This window comes from Schistocerca serialis, chromosome 8, assembly GCF_023864345.2.
Source record: "Schistocerca serialis cubense isolate TAMUIC-IGC-003099 chromosome 8, iqSchSeri2.2, whole genome shotgun sequence".
In the NCBI taxonomy this organism is placed as follows: domain Eukaryota; kingdom Metazoa; phylum Arthropoda; class Insecta; order Orthoptera; family Acrididae; genus Schistocerca; species Schistocerca serialis.
The window spans coordinates 563,464,945-563,481,414 of record NC_064645.1 but is presented as its reverse complement, the minus strand read 5'-3'; the positions used below and the strand labels follow the sequence as shown (position 1 = coordinate 563,481,414).

The following is a 16,470-nucleotide window of genomic DNA, read 5'->3' as shown; positions in this document are numbered from 1 at the left end:
TTCTTTCTCCTTCACCTTCCTCTTTCTCTGGATGGCCTGATGTTTGCCTTGTAGATCTCTCCATTTTTATTGACAGCATGAAAGACAGACCCGTTCGCCTGGAAGAGGTCATGGTGGAAGTATATTTTAAGAACTTAACCCATTTAATTGCTCCTGCAAATATATTAAATGTCTAACAAGTAATAAGTATAACATAAAATCATTTTATGATCATCTGATCAATTTTTATCATTTGCCCAATAACATAAAATGTCTGAGAGGTAATAAATCTAACAGAAAATAATTTCACCTGAAAAACAACTAGTCCATAAATAATTTTTTATTTAAACATGTGTAGCCTGTAAAAGAAAAAAGAAAAAAAAACACTATTTTTAAGTGCAGCTCCATGAGTAGGTCTGAAAAGTAACATGTTCATTAATATTACATTTACACCAGTGTGCGATTTAGGGACTTATAAATTGACAACATGTAGCTATCCACTGGAACAAATAAAGTGTACATACCCTATAAACTGATTGGTTCCACACCATTCCGACAGAATGTTGTTCATATGATCTGTGGAACATGTAACTAACAAACAATTCTTTCCAGTGTGCTAAGTCGCTAGCTTTTGTCTCTTTGTTCATTTAAAATTGTATTTTGAACAATGTTGTTATAGCTACTTCATACTGACCTTAGAGAAATGTTAAGAAAGCTGAGTATGCAAGTATAAGTCCTGTTGTTATTCTTAAGGCACACGTGTAAAATTCACATAGACCTTTCTTTTTTACCATTATCATGTGAAACTACTAGTTACTGTATCAGTATGTCTTTCATTGATTCTGAAAGTATTTATTGTAATAACATATCTTAAAGAGAGTAAAAAGTCATGGTATCACTTACGACATAGGATGCATATGCTTGTTGTTGAAGTATATGCACAAAATAATTTGACATGTAAAATCACAACCAAATTTTTTATTGTCAACTTTTGGTTCCCATTACTGGATTACGCCATGCTTTATGCTGTTAACCCAGCTTACTGCAGCCCGCGATGTTCAATACAGTAATGAAGTTTGAGGTAACATTTTTGCATGTGCAGATTATTTGCATTAGATAGTAGTTGCAGGGGCAACAGTCTGGATGATTGACTGATCTGGCCTTGTAACATTAACCAAAACGACGTTGCTGTTGTGGTACTGCGAACGGCTGAAGGCAAGGGGAAACTACAGCCATAATTTTTCCCGAGGGCATGCAGCTTTACTGTATGGTTAAATGATGATGGCGTCCTCTTGGTTAAAATATTCCGGAGGTAAAATAGTCCCCCATTCGGATCTCCGAGCGGGGACTACTCAGGAGGACGTCGTTATCAGGAGAAAGAAAACTGGCATTCTACATATCGGAGCGTGGAATGTCAGATCCCGTAATCGGGCAGGTAGGTTAGAAAATTTAAAAAGGGAAATGGATAGGTTAAACTTAGATATAGTGGGAATTAGTGAAGTTCGGTGGCAGGAGGAACAAGACTTATGGTCCGGTGAATACAGGGTTATAATTGCAAAATCAAATAGGGGTAATGCAGGAGTAGGTTTAATAATTAATAAAAAAAATAGGAGTGTGGGTAAGCTACTACAAACAGCATAGTGAACGCATTATTGTGGCCAAGATAAACACGAAGCCCATGCCTACTACAGTAGTACAAGTTTATATGCCAACTAGTTCTGCAAATGACGAAGAAATTGAAGAAATGTATGATGAGATAAAAGAAATTATTCAGGTAGTGAAGGGAGACGAAAATTTAATAGTCATGGGTGACTGGAATTCGACAGTAGGAAAAGGGAGAGAAGGAAACATAATAGGTGAATATAGATTGGGGCTAAGAAATGAAAGAGGAAGGCGTCTGTTAGAATTTTGCACAGAGCATAACTTAATCATAGCTAACACCTGCTTCAAGAATCATAAAACAAGGTTGTATACATGGAAGAATCCTGGAGATACTGACAGGTTTCAGATAGATTATTTAATGGTAAGACAGAGATTTAAAAACCAGGTTTTAAATTGTAGGACATTTCCAGGGTCAGATGTGGACTATGACCACAATCTATTGGTTATGAACTGTAGTTTAAAACTGAAGAAATTGCAAAAAGGTGGGAATTCGAGGAGATGGGACCTGGATAAACTGGCTAAACCAGAGGTTGTACAGAGTTTCAGGGAGAATATAAGGGAACAATTGATAGGAATGGGGGAAAGAACTACAGTAGAAGAAGAATGGGTAGCTATGAGGGATGAAGTAGTGAAGGCAGCAGAGGATCAAGTAGGTAAAAAGACAAGGGCTAGTAGAAATCCTTGGGTAACAGAAGAACTATTGAATTTAATTGATGAAAGGAGAAAATATAAAAATGCAGTAAATGAAGCAGGCAAAAAGGAATACAAACGTCTCAAAAATGAGATCGACAGGAAGTGCAAAATGGCTAAGCAGGCATGGCTAGAGGACAAATGTAAGGATGTGGAGGCTTATCTCACTAGGGGTAAGATAGATACAGCCTACAGGAAAATTAAAGAGACCTTTGGAGGAAAGAGAGCCACTTGCATGAATATCAAGAGCTCAGATGGAAACCCAGTTCTAAGCAAAGAGCGGAAAGCAGAAAGGTGGAAGGAGTATATAGAGGGTCTATACAGGGGCGATGTACTTGAGGACAATATTATGTGAAGAGTTTGACAGACCACTGAAAGACCTGAGTCGAAACAAGGCCCCGGGAGTAGACAACATTCCATTAGAACTACTGACGGCATTGAGAGAGCCAGTCCTGACGAAACTCTACCATCTGGTGAGCAAGATGTACGAGACAGGCGCAATACCCTCAGACTTCAAGAAGAATGTAATAATTCCAATATCAAAGAAAGCAGGAGTTGACAAATGTGAAAATTACCGAACTATCAGTTTAGTAAGTCACAGCTGCAAAATACTAATACGAATTATTTACAGACGAATGGAAAAACTGGTAGAAGCTGACCTCGGGGAAGATCAGTTTGGATTCCGTAGAAATGTTGGAACACGTGAGGCAATACTGGCCCTACGACTTATCTTAGAAGAAAGATTAGGGAAAGGCAAACCTACGTTTCTAGCATTTGTAGACTTAGCGAAAGCTTTTGACAATGTTGACTGGAATACTCTCTTTCAAATTCTGGGGGTGGCAGGGGTAAAATACAGGGAGCGAAAGGCTATTTACAATTTGTACAGAAACCATTTGAGCAGTTATAAGAGTCGAGGGGCATGAAAGGGGAGCAGTGGTTGGGAAGGGAGTGAGACAGGGTTGTAGCCTATCCCCGATGTTATTCAATCTGTGTATCGAGCAAGCAGTAAAGGAAACGAAAGAAAAATTTGGAGTAGGTATTAAAATCCAGGGAGAAGAAATAAAAACTTTGAGGTTCGCCGATGACATTGTAATTCTGTCAGAGACAGCAAAGGACTTGGAAGAGCAGTTGAATGGAATGGACAATGTCTTGAAAGGAGGATATAAGATGAACATCAACAAAAGCAAAACAAGGATAGTGGAATGTAGTCGAATTAAGTCGGGTGATGCTGAGGGAATTAGATTAGGAAATGAGACACTTAAAGTAGTAAAGGAGTTTTGCTATTTGGGGAGCAAAATAACTGATGATGGTCGAAGTAGAGAGGATATTAAATGTAGACTGGCAATGGCAAGGAAAGCGTTTCTGAAGAAGAGAAATATGTTAACATCGAGTATAGATTTGTGTCAGGAAGTCGTTTCTGAAAGTATTTGTATGGAGTGTAGCCATGTATGGAAGTGAAACATGGACAATAAATAGTTTGGACAAGAAGAGAATAGAAGCTTTCAAAATGTGGTGCTACAGAAGAATGCTGAAGATTAGGTGGGTAGATCACATAACTAATGAGGAGGTATTGAATAGAATAGAGGAGAAGAGGAGTTTGTGGCACAACTTGACAAGAAGAAGGGACCGGTTGGTAGGACATGTTTTGAGGCATCAAGGGATCACCAATTTAGCATTGGAGAGCAGCGTGGAGGGTAAAAATCGTAGAGGGAGACCAAGAGATGAATACACTAAGCAGATTTAGAAGGATGTAGGTTGCAGTAGGTACTGGGAGATGAAGAAACTTGCACAGGATAGATTAGCATGGAGAGCTGCATCAAATCAGTCTCAGGACTGAAGACCACAACAACAACAACAACAACAGTAGTTTTAATAGACAGCTGTGCCATTTGTATGAACGTTATATTTGACTGAAGAAATAATTTTCTGATTGTCATCCATCTTGCTTAACTTATTGTACTTATCTCCACATTCATTCTGATAAAATTGTAGTCTTGAACAGACAACGTTACTTTTTAGCCACCCCAATTTCTATTTCTTCCATAAAAGAATGGTTTCATTGTACTACCTGCTTTTTGGTAGATATTGGATCATATAATAGCTCATGAGACAAACTTTGCTGTTCCACGTGCAGTTACATGCTGTCTCTTTCAATCACAGCCTAATAGCAAAATTTGTCCACCTCTTCAAGAGCACCTCCTTCGTCCTTTTTTAACATACTTATTATAGCAACCAATCAGCTTCCATTTCAGTAAGCAACTGACTCTATTCCTGTTTGTATTTGGTGACCATTAGTCAACTGCAGCAAATCAATTTTGTGTCTGTGACAGACGATTCGTATACTGAGACAGTCCTTTCCTTTTCCCACTGCCTCCTCAATATACAAATTAAATATCGGTGGTCACAACCCTGCCTTGTACCAATCCCATGTTTGGCCTCTGGTACCATCTGTCAGTACTGAACACCCACACATGTTTCTCGTAAAGAGAATGCACAGATACTTTATTCCTGTAGTTGATACCCCACTAAGAATGGAAAAAAATTTACTTTTTCTACATTGTCAGAAGCCTTCAATTCTCCAAATACAATGTGTGTTTCATTATTCTTTTCCAAAATCTTCCCTCTATCATTTGCTTCAGTACTGTACACAGCGGCTTGTGCCAGGGACGCTCTACCACTGATAATCTTGTGTCCCTCGAGTCTGCCATCCGAACAGCCTTTTCCAGATGCAAACACCTTGTTGCCGTCTTTTTTGATTTACGAAAAGCGTATGACACCACCTGGCAACATCATATCCTTGCCACATTATATGAGTGGGGTCTCCGAAGCCCACTCCCAATTTTTATCCAAAATTTCATGTCGCTTCGTTCTTTGTGTGTCCAAGTTGGTGCCTCCCATAGTTCCACCCCCCCCCCCCCCTCCCCCCCCATATCCAGGAGAATGGGGTCCTGCAGGGCTCTGTACGAATGTCTGTCTATTTTTAGTGGCCATTAATGGTCTAGCAGCATCTGTAGGGCCATCCGTCTCACATTCTCTGTATGCAGATGACTTCTGCATTTCGTACTGCTCCACCAGTACTGGCGTTGCTGAGCGGTGCCTACGGGGAGCCATCCACAAGGCACAGTCATGGGTTCTAGCTCACGGTTTACAGTTTTCTGCCGCAAAGTCGTTGTGTTATGCACTTCTGTCGGCATTGTACCATTCATCCAGAACCAGAACTTTAACTTAATGATGCTCCGCTAACTGTAGTGGAGACATATCGATTCTTAGGACTGGTTTTCGATCCCCGATTGACTTGGCTTCCTCACCTTTGTCAGCTTAAGCGGAAGTGCTGGCAGCACTTAAATGCCCTCCACTGCCTGAGCAACACCAACTGGGGTGCAGATCACTCTATGCTGCTGCAACTCTACAGAGACCTTGTTCAATCCCGCCTTGACTATGGGAGTGTGGTTTATGGTTCAGCGACACCCTCAGCATTGTGTTTACTCAACCCAGTGCACTACTGTGGCATTCGCCTACCGACAGGAGCTTTTACTACAAGTCTGGTGACCAGCGTCCTTTTGGAGGCCGGAGTCCCTCCATTGCAGGTTAGGCGTTCACAACTGCTCGCCAGTTACATTGCACACGTTCGTAGTTCTCCAGTGCATCCCACCCACAGCGGTTCATCTCCCGTGTCAGCGCCAAGGTCAGGGCTTCCAATTGCAGTTTGTGTCCGATCCCTTCTTTCCGAACTGGAGTCCTTGCCTTTACCACCTATACTTTGAGGTCCATTCACATACACCTCCATGGTGTACACCTAGGCTGCACCTTCGCCTGGACCTGTCACATGGTCCAAAGGACTCAGTTAATCCCGCGGCTCTCTGCTGCCATTTCCTCTCGATTATTGACATGCACCGAGGCCACGAAGTAGTTTACACCAACAGCTCAATGACTGACGGTCATGTCGGCTTCGCGTATGTCTGTGGAGGACATATTGAGCAGCATTCCTTGACCAATGGCTGCAGTGTTTTCGCTGCCGAGCTGGTGGCTATATCTGTTCGTGCCCTGGGAAGTTGTTTCTTCTGTGTACTGACTCCTAGAGCAGCCTACCAGCTATCAACCAGTGCTACCCTCATCATCCTTTGGTAGCAACCATCCAGGAGTCCACCTATGCCCTGGAACGGTCCGGTCATTCAGTGTTGTTTGTCTGGACCCTGGGTCACGTCGGAATACCAGGCAATGAACTTGCCTACAGGCTGGCCATACAGGCTACGCGGAAACCGCTTATGGAGATCAGCTTCTCTGCAACTGACCTGCATTCAGTACTACATCGCGAAGTGGCGTAACCTCAGCATGCACAACAAACTGCGTGCCATTAAGGAGACTACGAATTTGTGGGAGTCCTCCATGCGGGCCTCTCGCAGGGACTCTGTGGTTCTCTGCTGGCTCCACATTGGCCACACTTGGGTGACACATGGCTACCTCCTGCACCGTGATGACCTACCTCAGTGTTGGTGCGGCGCCCAGCTGACAGTGGCCCATATCTTGGTGAGCTGTCCTCCTTTGGCTGCCTTGCGACAGACTCTTCTGTTATCGGACTCGTTGCCATTAATTTTAGCTGGCAATGAGTCATCGGCTAATTTAGTTTTACGTTTTACACGTGACAGTGGTTTTTATCATTCTATATAAGTTTTAGTGCATGCCCTTTGTCCCTTTGTGTTCTCCACTCTAATGCTTTTAGGGTGGATGTTTTAATGTGTCACTGAGTGGCTGGCTTTTCCTTTTGAATCTCGTGGTCAGCCAGCCACTGCTCTCTTGTTTTTTCCCCTTCTACCTGTTTCTTGCTTCTCTCTGTGGTTTTCTTTTCCTGTTTTGTCCGTAGTAGTGTTGATTGTCCTTCTGTCGTTCTCCTGGTTCTTCCTTTCTCCTGTTATTGTGCTGTGCATCTCTTTCTTTCCTTCTTTCCCTTGTGACCTTGCAGTTTGCCCCCCCCCCCCCCCCCCCCTCCCCCTCCCCCATTTTAAGCCAACAACAGTACCGTACACAGCTCAGATTACAGTTGATGAAGTTTACAACTGCTTTATAGTAAACATTTTAAGTCTTAATATTATAGGGACCCATATTACGTGAGTTCAGAGTAATGAAACTGAGTGAGGTGGTGCAGTGGTTAGCACACTGGACTCGCATTCAGGAGGAAGACTGTTCAAACCCACATCCGGCCATACAGATTTAGGTTTTCCTTGATTTTACTAAACCACTCCAGGCAAATGCGAGGATGGTTTCTTTGAAAGGACACAGCAAATTTCCTTGCCTATCATTGCCACATTCCGAGCTTGTGCTCTGTCTCTAATGACCTCTATGTTGACAGGATGTTAAACCCTATCTTCCTTCCTTCCTTTTCAGATTAATTAAAATGACCTAGTGTCATAAGTTGACTTGTGCACTAAATGAAACATTACATGTAAAATTCCCTGAGGTCCTGCTGAATAATAAGCTAAAATGCAGTTAACGCAGGAATCAAAAAGATCAGTTCAACATGTTATGCACTTACACATACCAGTGTTGGCATGAAAACCAGGATGTTGGTTTATTTCACATACTTTCACTCCCTGCTGTCTTACAGGATTATTTTCTGAAGCCATACAGCTAAACTAAAGAAAGTATGCACTCAGCAAAGGTGAACAGTAGGAATACTGTCAAATAGATAACCGAACATCTTGGAGGGACCTTCTCAGATGTAACGGAATTTTTACACTTCCCAGTACTACATTTACCTCTTAAATTGTGCGTTACTAAAATCAGTTTCAGATGAATTATGATTTAAGCAACCATAAATCAGTACAGGAAAATAATTTATGTGTAAAATTTTCTGTCTTGTGTAGGTTCAGAGTGGGAGTATGTATTCTGGTACAAATGTGTTGATTGCCTTCCTGTCTGGTCATTGCTGTAGTCTGATATCTGGTCTAAAAGAATAAACCGAGAATCTCTGTAAATCCGAAAGAAAAAGAATCATGTACCTGGTGGTTATAATTAAACTTTCACAACTTAAACCATTGTAGATGGGGAACTATTTACAGTTGGGTACCCAACTTTATAAAAATCATGTTCAGACTGAGTGCTGCACAGTTTGTGTTATTAGTAGTATTAGGTGCCACTACTGGTATTCGTACCCCAAGGAACATGGACATGCAGCTTGAATAGCACATATTACTGTGATCTGCTTCCCAATCATGTGGCCCCTGTTCTGTGGGGGAGAGGTGCTTCGGACTATACCGTTTTGATGGATTTCCACCTCACATTGTTCTTGAGGTCACTCAGTCACTCCATAAGACATTAGCGGAAAACTGAGTCATTGGTTGATCATTCCAAATTTCTTGGGCACCAAGATCACCAGTTTTGAATAGTACATGTGATTTCTGGCTGTGAGGTTACCAGAAGGACAGGGTTTATCAATGGGATACTGACACACATTGAAGGCTGAAGATGAGCGTAGCGAGGGAGATAGCAAACATCCCATCTCAGATATTTCAGGCAGTTGTAGAGCAATCTCTAGTGCAGTTCCGGGCTGTCATTGATGCGTATAGTCATCACATTGAACATAAAAATGGTACTCAATTAACAAAAGTGGAAATTAAAATGTAACAATGGAAAATCCAGGATGGAATAATGGGCAAGTGAAAAACAGGAAAGAGGATAGACACTGAGTATAGCGATGTGCTGGAAAATAGTGACAAAGGAAAACATTACTGGGTTACAGGATTTGAGAAAAGCTGTTAGGCAGAATCAAACAATTGAAAATCCAGGATGGAATAATGGCTAAGTGAAACACAAGAAAGAAGAGAGAGGATGGACATTGAGTACATTAACACATTGGAATTTAAATGCATTAATAGCAAAAGTTTAATTATAACCACCCTGTAATTTATTAGACACTTTATTTACAGATTATCTTATTGTATGCATTCAAGAATTTAAGATATCCCCTAACTGCGTGAGAAGTAAATATTATCATTGTAAACTGTCCTCTGTTCTTGTGGCACATTGATAACTGTTGGTGTGTGATAAATATCAGTCTGGTCATACAGCTATGCGAGGACAATGGTGGGAGACAAATAATGGCTATTTAATAGAAATGAGGAAGCAGCACAGTTCCTTTTGTTTCGTTCCTTCCTTTCTTTTTTCCCCAAAGTAACTGTTTTTTTATTTAATTTTACTGTGTGAAGTTGAAATTAAGATTAAGTAAACAACCTAGATATGCAAAGATTGAGATACTTGCACAAGATATTCTAGTGTGGAGAGCTGCATCCAACCAGTCTTCATTCTGAAGACAACAGCAACAACAAGTAATCCCAGAGGGTTCTCCATCATAATATGATCAAATGGCAGACAGTGAATGAACGAGTGAATGAAAAGCTGACTTCCTGCACCATTCCCGTGATCAGTCTTAAATGACCTCAGCGGCCATGGAATGTCAAACTATAACCTTCTATTTTTTTCCCAGTCACTGTTCAAAAGTGAAATTCCTCAATGTTTTTGCTGTTTTGGTGAAACCACAGTGCACTTCACACTTACCAGTCATCTGTAACACACAAATTTTAATGCACACAACTTCTTCTACATTAAAAACATCCACTCTCACTGTTTGATTTCTCCAGGTTGTAACTGTGCCACAATAGTCATATCCTTTGGTGACTTGCAAGTACACAGTATTTGAGTTGAAGCTCTTCGTACCTTTTGTATATAGTGTGTATTTTCCCAGTGACTCTCAGCCAACACTCACCTTCTGTCTTTTGTTGTCACCAGTTTGCGCAGTCCTATCGCATTAGAGATAGAGATCTGTTGACATGGTCACATTGCATTTTATTTGTTACCTTAACTCCTCTTTCTGTATGGGCTTGGCTTCCAACAGCCTATTATTTGAAACAAATGGACGGAACAAACTGGCACCACTTGTTAGATTCACAATGTAGTTGCTGAATAGACTATACTGTCTAACACTCTAAACTTGGCAGATGTTAATGTCATTTGGACTCTGTCTGATTGCACCAACACCAACAAAACTGTATAATTTTTGTAATGCATATCTTTTTCATGGACTTATAAAACTTGTACAAGGCTTTCTCAACTTTCAAGAAAACTCTTGTTAACAAGATTTCTGTAAAGGCTAAACAAATGTTGCAGTTGAGTGTTGAAATGTAAGATGAGTGTAGTACTATGGCGAAAGTTAATTGAAGAAGAAAATACTACTAAGACTTCTGGATAACCACAGGGTGTCCAAAAACAGGCTGATGTCTACAAAAATGGGACAGCCTTGTACAAGGACAGATCTGCTGTCAGTAAAAGACAAGGCTGTTATTACTGACAAATATTCCCTGGATGTAGTGTAATTTATACATGGAAAATAAGTGGAGCAAGTTCGCATTCCCCCTTTCATCTCATACATCCTAGCTTTCAGCTGCTGTTTAAAAAAATAATTTCAACACACATCAAGACAACTCCAGTTAATGAAGAATTCACAATTTTAACATTGCTATTTTTGTTTCAGAAAGTAATGATGATGACTGGGAAAGAGAATTTGACATTGAAGAGAGTGATCTTGAGGCAACAACAGAACAAAAAGGTGTCGAGAGTGTTTCTGGGCGATAAACTATACATTTCACACTATTATAAATCATGGTTGTGCCCTGATATATACAGGAACATGGTACCTGTAACATTATGGCTCCATCTACTGAGTTTTATCATATGTTGTTCAGAAGCAAAAATGATATATTCATTTAACTTCTATGGTTATTCTTTGTTATGCATGAAAGACAATATTGTCAATTTTCTTTCCTCCGATTCAACAGATGAACTGTGTATACAGACAGGAAGGTCTTATACAGTGCAAATGCTCACTTGTTTATAGAAAATAATTTCTTTTCTTCTGTGTTTGTTTTTACACTTGTGTTTCATATTTGTAGATAGACATTTTTAAGTTTTTTGTGTGAATTTTAAAATTTATCTCATGGATTTTATCCTTTGTTATGTATGTTAAGGAGCACAATTTTTTTTTATATGTTTATTGTTTTGTTACTGGAGACATTGTTTATCAAATGTTATTTGCCTGCTTTACTGTTTGTACAAGAAATATTTTAAATGTTAATGAATTGTCCTAGCAGAAAGCGTTACTGGACAAAATATGTATGACAGTTGTATTTGTACAGATATATAAAATAAATCTGTAAAATGTTTGTGCATGCTAGATTCTTGATTGCAGAGACATCATGTGGGCGGAATTTCTGAGTTTCTCAATACCTCTTCATTCCTTGATCTAAAATTAACTTGCAGGAAGATAGTAGATCTAATATATGGTACTTCATCATCAACTGGAACATCAGTGCTTACCTCCTATACTGAAACTTCTGGTATAGTCATTACTCCATGAATAGCAAAGTAGAGAAGTACATGCGTACTGTCAAGATAAAACATTCCCAGACATTTGGCTCTAGTTATTGTATTCTTCCCTTCTATATTATAACAAGATGATGCAAGGCTACAGCTCACCAAATAGTTCAAGTGCTGAGTTGTTGATTGGAACATAAACAGGACTGGTTGCTATCTTTCAGAGGAAGAGGCAGCAGGCACACAGGATAAGAATGCATGTTTTTTAATGTGCTATTTTCACACAAAAAAGTGTGTCAGTCTGGGCACCCATGGTCAATGAATCTACAGTGGCAGATAATTCCTTGCCCACTATGCTGAGGGTCTCACTAAGATCTCCATAGACAGGCATTAGGCACCCAAACCTAGTCCACCACAAATAGCTGTCAAGGAGAACACCCCGCCCCCTCCTCCTCATCCAACCATTGTACCATTGCAACCCCAGGCTGGGATTTGCCAGAGCTTCAACTACTTATCATCATGCCCAGAACTGAGGGGTAATGGAAATGCCATGTGGCTAGGGCCTCCCGTCGGGTAGACCATTTGCCTGGTGCAGGTCGAGTTGACACCACTTCGGCGACTTGCATGTCGATGAGGGTGAAATGATGATGATAAGGACAACACAACGCCCAGTTCCTGAGTGGAGAAAATCTCCAACTCAGCCCCGGGATGGTTCCTTTGAAAGGGCATGGCCGATTTCCTTCCCCATCCTTCCCTCACCCGAGCTTGCGCTCCGTCTCTAATGACCTCATTGTCGACGGGACGTTAAACACTAATCTCCTCCTCCCCTCCTCCTCCAACTCAGCTGGGAATCGAACGCGGGCCATTAGGTATGACATTCCATCGCGCTGACCACCCAGCTACCAGGGGCGGACAACTGATGGTATCCGACCCCAATCATTTCCACCCATCACAAAGTTGTATTCCGCCACCCAGCCAATCTTCATACCGGGGTCCATCCTGCCACACCTATTCTCAAAAACTCCTTGCCACATGGGTCGTATCTCTGTGCATGCCCCACATGCAATATTTGTTGATACACCCTCACAGCATGCCGTACTCGAATTCCATCACAAGAATCCTATCCCATCAGAGGCGAAACATAATCAGTACCTTCACTGCATGATAGCAGTGGTTATGTTACTGATGATGACAGTGTCACTAAAACAAATTTAGTAAACAAGGTTTTCTGAAATTCCTCCACCAAAGAAGATGAAGTAAAAGTTCCAGAATTCTAATCAAGAACACTGCCAAAGTGAATAACTAGAAGATATCCTCAGTGTAGTGAAGCAGCTCATATCACTTGTAAAGGCAAGACGTTTGGTCCGGATCCTGTACAGTTAGGCTCCTTTCAAAGTATGCTGACACTATAGATCCATACTTAGCAATCATATATGACTGCTCACTCGGCAAAATATCCATACTTAAAGGCTGGGAAGTCGTGCAGGCCACACCAATACCCAAGAAAGGAAATAGAAGTAATCCACTGAGTTATGGGCCCATATCACTGGCTTAGATTTTCAGTAGGATTTTGGAACATATACTGTGTTCGAACATCATGAATTACCTTGAAGAAAATGATCTATTGACAAATAGTCAGCACGGATACAGAAAATTATCATTCTTGTTGAACACAACTAGCTCTTTATTACAAGATATCAAAAAGGGATCTCACAAACACAAACATACACACAAAATTCTAGCTTTCGCAACCAATGGTTGCCTCGTCAGGAAAGAGGGAAGGAGAAGGAAAGACAAAAGGATATGGGTTTTAAGGGAGAGGGTAAGGAGTCATTCCAATCCCGGGAGCGGAAAGACTTACCTTAGGGGGAAAAAAGGTAAGTTTTTCCCCCTAAGGTAAGTCTTTCCGCTCCCGGGATTGGAATGACTCCTTACCCTCTCCCTTAAAACCCATATCCTTTTGTCTTTCCTTCTCCTTCCCTCTTTCCTGACGAGGCAACCATTGGTTGCGAAAGCTAGAATTTTGTGTGTATGTTTGTGTTTGTTTGTGTGTCTATCGACCTGCCAGCGCTTTTGTTTGGTAAGTTTCATCATCTTTCTTTTTTAGATATATTTTTTCCCACGTGGAATGTTTCCCTCTATTATATTCATATCAAAAAGGGATCTCAAATTGATCTCATAGTTTTAGATTTCCAGATGACTTACGAAACCATTACTCACAAGCAACTTCTAATGAGATTGCATGCCTACAGAGCATTGTGTCAGTTGTTCAACTGGATTCATAATTTCCTGTTAGAAACATCTCAGATCATAATAATTTCCAGGTCATTGACTAAACCTGAAATGATATCTGACATTCCCATAGGAAATTTTATAGGTCAGCTGCTGTTCTTAATCTATATCATTGATCTAGAAGACAATCTGAGGAGCCGACTTAAATTGTTAGCAGATGATTGTCATTTATCATCTTGTAATGTCATCAGAAGGTCAAAACCAATTGCAAAATGGTGTAGACAAAATATCTTTGTGGTGCAAAAGTTGCCAATTGACTCTAAACAGTAGAAATTGTGAGGCCATCCATGTGTGTACTAAAATGAATCAGTTAAATTTTGTTTGCACACAAAATCAGGGAAATTTAGAAGGTTGGAGCAAACAGTGGTAACTCCATGTTGGAATATCAACAGTATTGCAAAAAGGATAGATTGCTAATGATCTTGTGTGCCTGAGGTGTACTTTGTGTGTGTGTGTGTGTGTGTGTGTGTGTGTGTGTGGGCGCGCGCGCGCGCTCGCGTGCGCGCTTTTCTGAAAAAGGCTTTGACCAAAAGCTAAATGTGTAACAGTTTTCTATTTTGCGTGCTTACAGCTCAATGTGTTGTCTCTAGGGTTAGTAGAAATTTGAAGGTTGTCAATTCAACTAAATACCTAGGGATTACTATTACGAACAGCTTGAACTGGAATGATTACACAGATAACGGTGAGGGGAAAGTGAACGAAGAATCCGTTTTTTTGGTAGAATACTTAGAAGATGCAACAGGTCCACTAGACTGCCAGCACTACAGTTGTCCATCTTCCTACATAGTACAGTTGCAATTTATGGGATCTGCATCATATCAGATTTGACAGACAACATCAAAAAAGGTCAAAGAAGGGCAGCTCGTTTTGTATTATTCGGAAGTATGGGATCTGCATCGGATCGGATTGACAGACAACATCAAAAAAGTTCAAAGAAGGGCAGCTCGTTTTGTATTATTCTGAAGTATGGGATCTGCATCGGATCGGATTGACAGACAACATCAAAAAAGTTCAAAGAAGGGCAGCTCGTTTTGTATTATTCTGAAATATGGAAGAGAATGTTGTGGATATGACATGTGAGTTGGGGTGACAATCATTAAAACAAAGGCATTTCTCATTGTGAGAAGATCTTTTCACAAAAAATTTTCTCGAAATGTGAAATAGGGAGGAATGATCTTGGAAGTAAAAGAAGAGAAATCAGAAGCCGCACAGAAAGATTTAAGTGTTCATTTTTCCTGTGAGCTTTTTGAGAGCAGAATGGTAGGGAAATAGCGTGAAGGTGCTTTAATGAACCCTCTCCAGGCACTTAGCTGTGAATTGCAGAGTAGCTATGTAGATGAGGCAGGGCTATTTGTGAAAGCAGTCACATATCAGCTTTCTGTCATTTGTGCACAGCATTTTGTGTGAGAATGGCCATCACCCAGGTGTCAGCTCAAATGAACAGCCACCCAGAAACTGTGACCAAGAGCAGAGTTTACTGACCAGTAGTACAACACACTGCTGAACAAAATGTTCTAGATGTCAGCAGCTGCTTCAAAAATCATGTCATTTGGTTTCTTTACCCCCCTCCCAGTGCCAGCTCATGTGAGTTACATAGATGGGAATTGTACTTGCAACACGTCCTTTGATCCTGCAACCCTACTTGTTCATTGGTGCCAGATTCCTGTGTCGTTCACCTTGTTGCCTCTCCATCTCCATCTGCTCAGCTGCAGTGCTGGCAGTATGTGATCAGCTGGAATAATGTAGCTGTATAGGTGCTCATTCAGTTGATGTGTCACTAGTGAATTACAAATTTTCTTTGTAGTACTTGTCAAACTCCAGACTAGATAAAATCTTAAATATTGATTCGATAGCGTTGTCTACTAAATCAACATTTGTTGGGAGTTACAGTCAGAATTTATTGTAAATTGACTATACATCACACAAGAGATTAGTAGTTAGCGTGTCTTTATGTTAGGCTGACATCCAGTTCAGAGAGTGACATTCAGTCACCTAAACAAGATCCTATTTCAAACAGGTTCAACATACACCGACATTATTGTAATACGAGGATTGACTGAAAAGTAATGCCTCCACCTTTGTAACTCTTCAGCTGTTGGCAGCATTGGTATGCGGCAGTTACTGGCTTGTTCCGTAGCCTCTTCTCTACAGTTCCAGTTGGCAGCAAGCCTTAGCATAGAACGGTTGTGTTGTTACAACGTAAGGTATGGAAACCTGCGCAGACGGTCAGTCAATGCGATTTAAGCAACATGCAGACACTGAATTCTTGACATCAGAAGGTGTCACACCAAATGAGATTCATCAGAGAATGAAAGCAGTTTATGATGATTGTGTTGGTGTGTGTCCTGTGCATCTTCATTCTCATAATGCGAGATGAGTTCCTGGCAAAGTTCAAGTCTGTGCACTTTCATTTCAGGAGTCAGCATCCGGCGTACCCATCGTGCACAGATATTCTGATAGCCAAGCAAAGCAATAATGTGACCC

At 40.8% G+C, this 16,470-nt stretch overlaps 1 protein-coding gene across 1 annotated transcript in view; it reads left to right on the top strand.

The window, feature by feature from the left end:
- The window catches only part of LOC126416048 (BSD domain-containing protein 1-like), an 84,240-nt gene extending 72,873 nt beyond the window's left edge, over positions 1–11,367 (top strand). Inside the window, exon 9 of the mRNA XM_050083519.1 lies at positions 10,856–11,367. Coding sequence (XP_049939476.1) covers positions 10,856–10,956 — 101 coding nt within the window. The 3' untranslated portion in view covers positions 10,957–11,367. The remainder of the gene's footprint in view (positions 1–10,855) is intronic.
- The last annotated feature ends 5,103 nt before the right edge of the window (positions 11,368–16,470 follow it).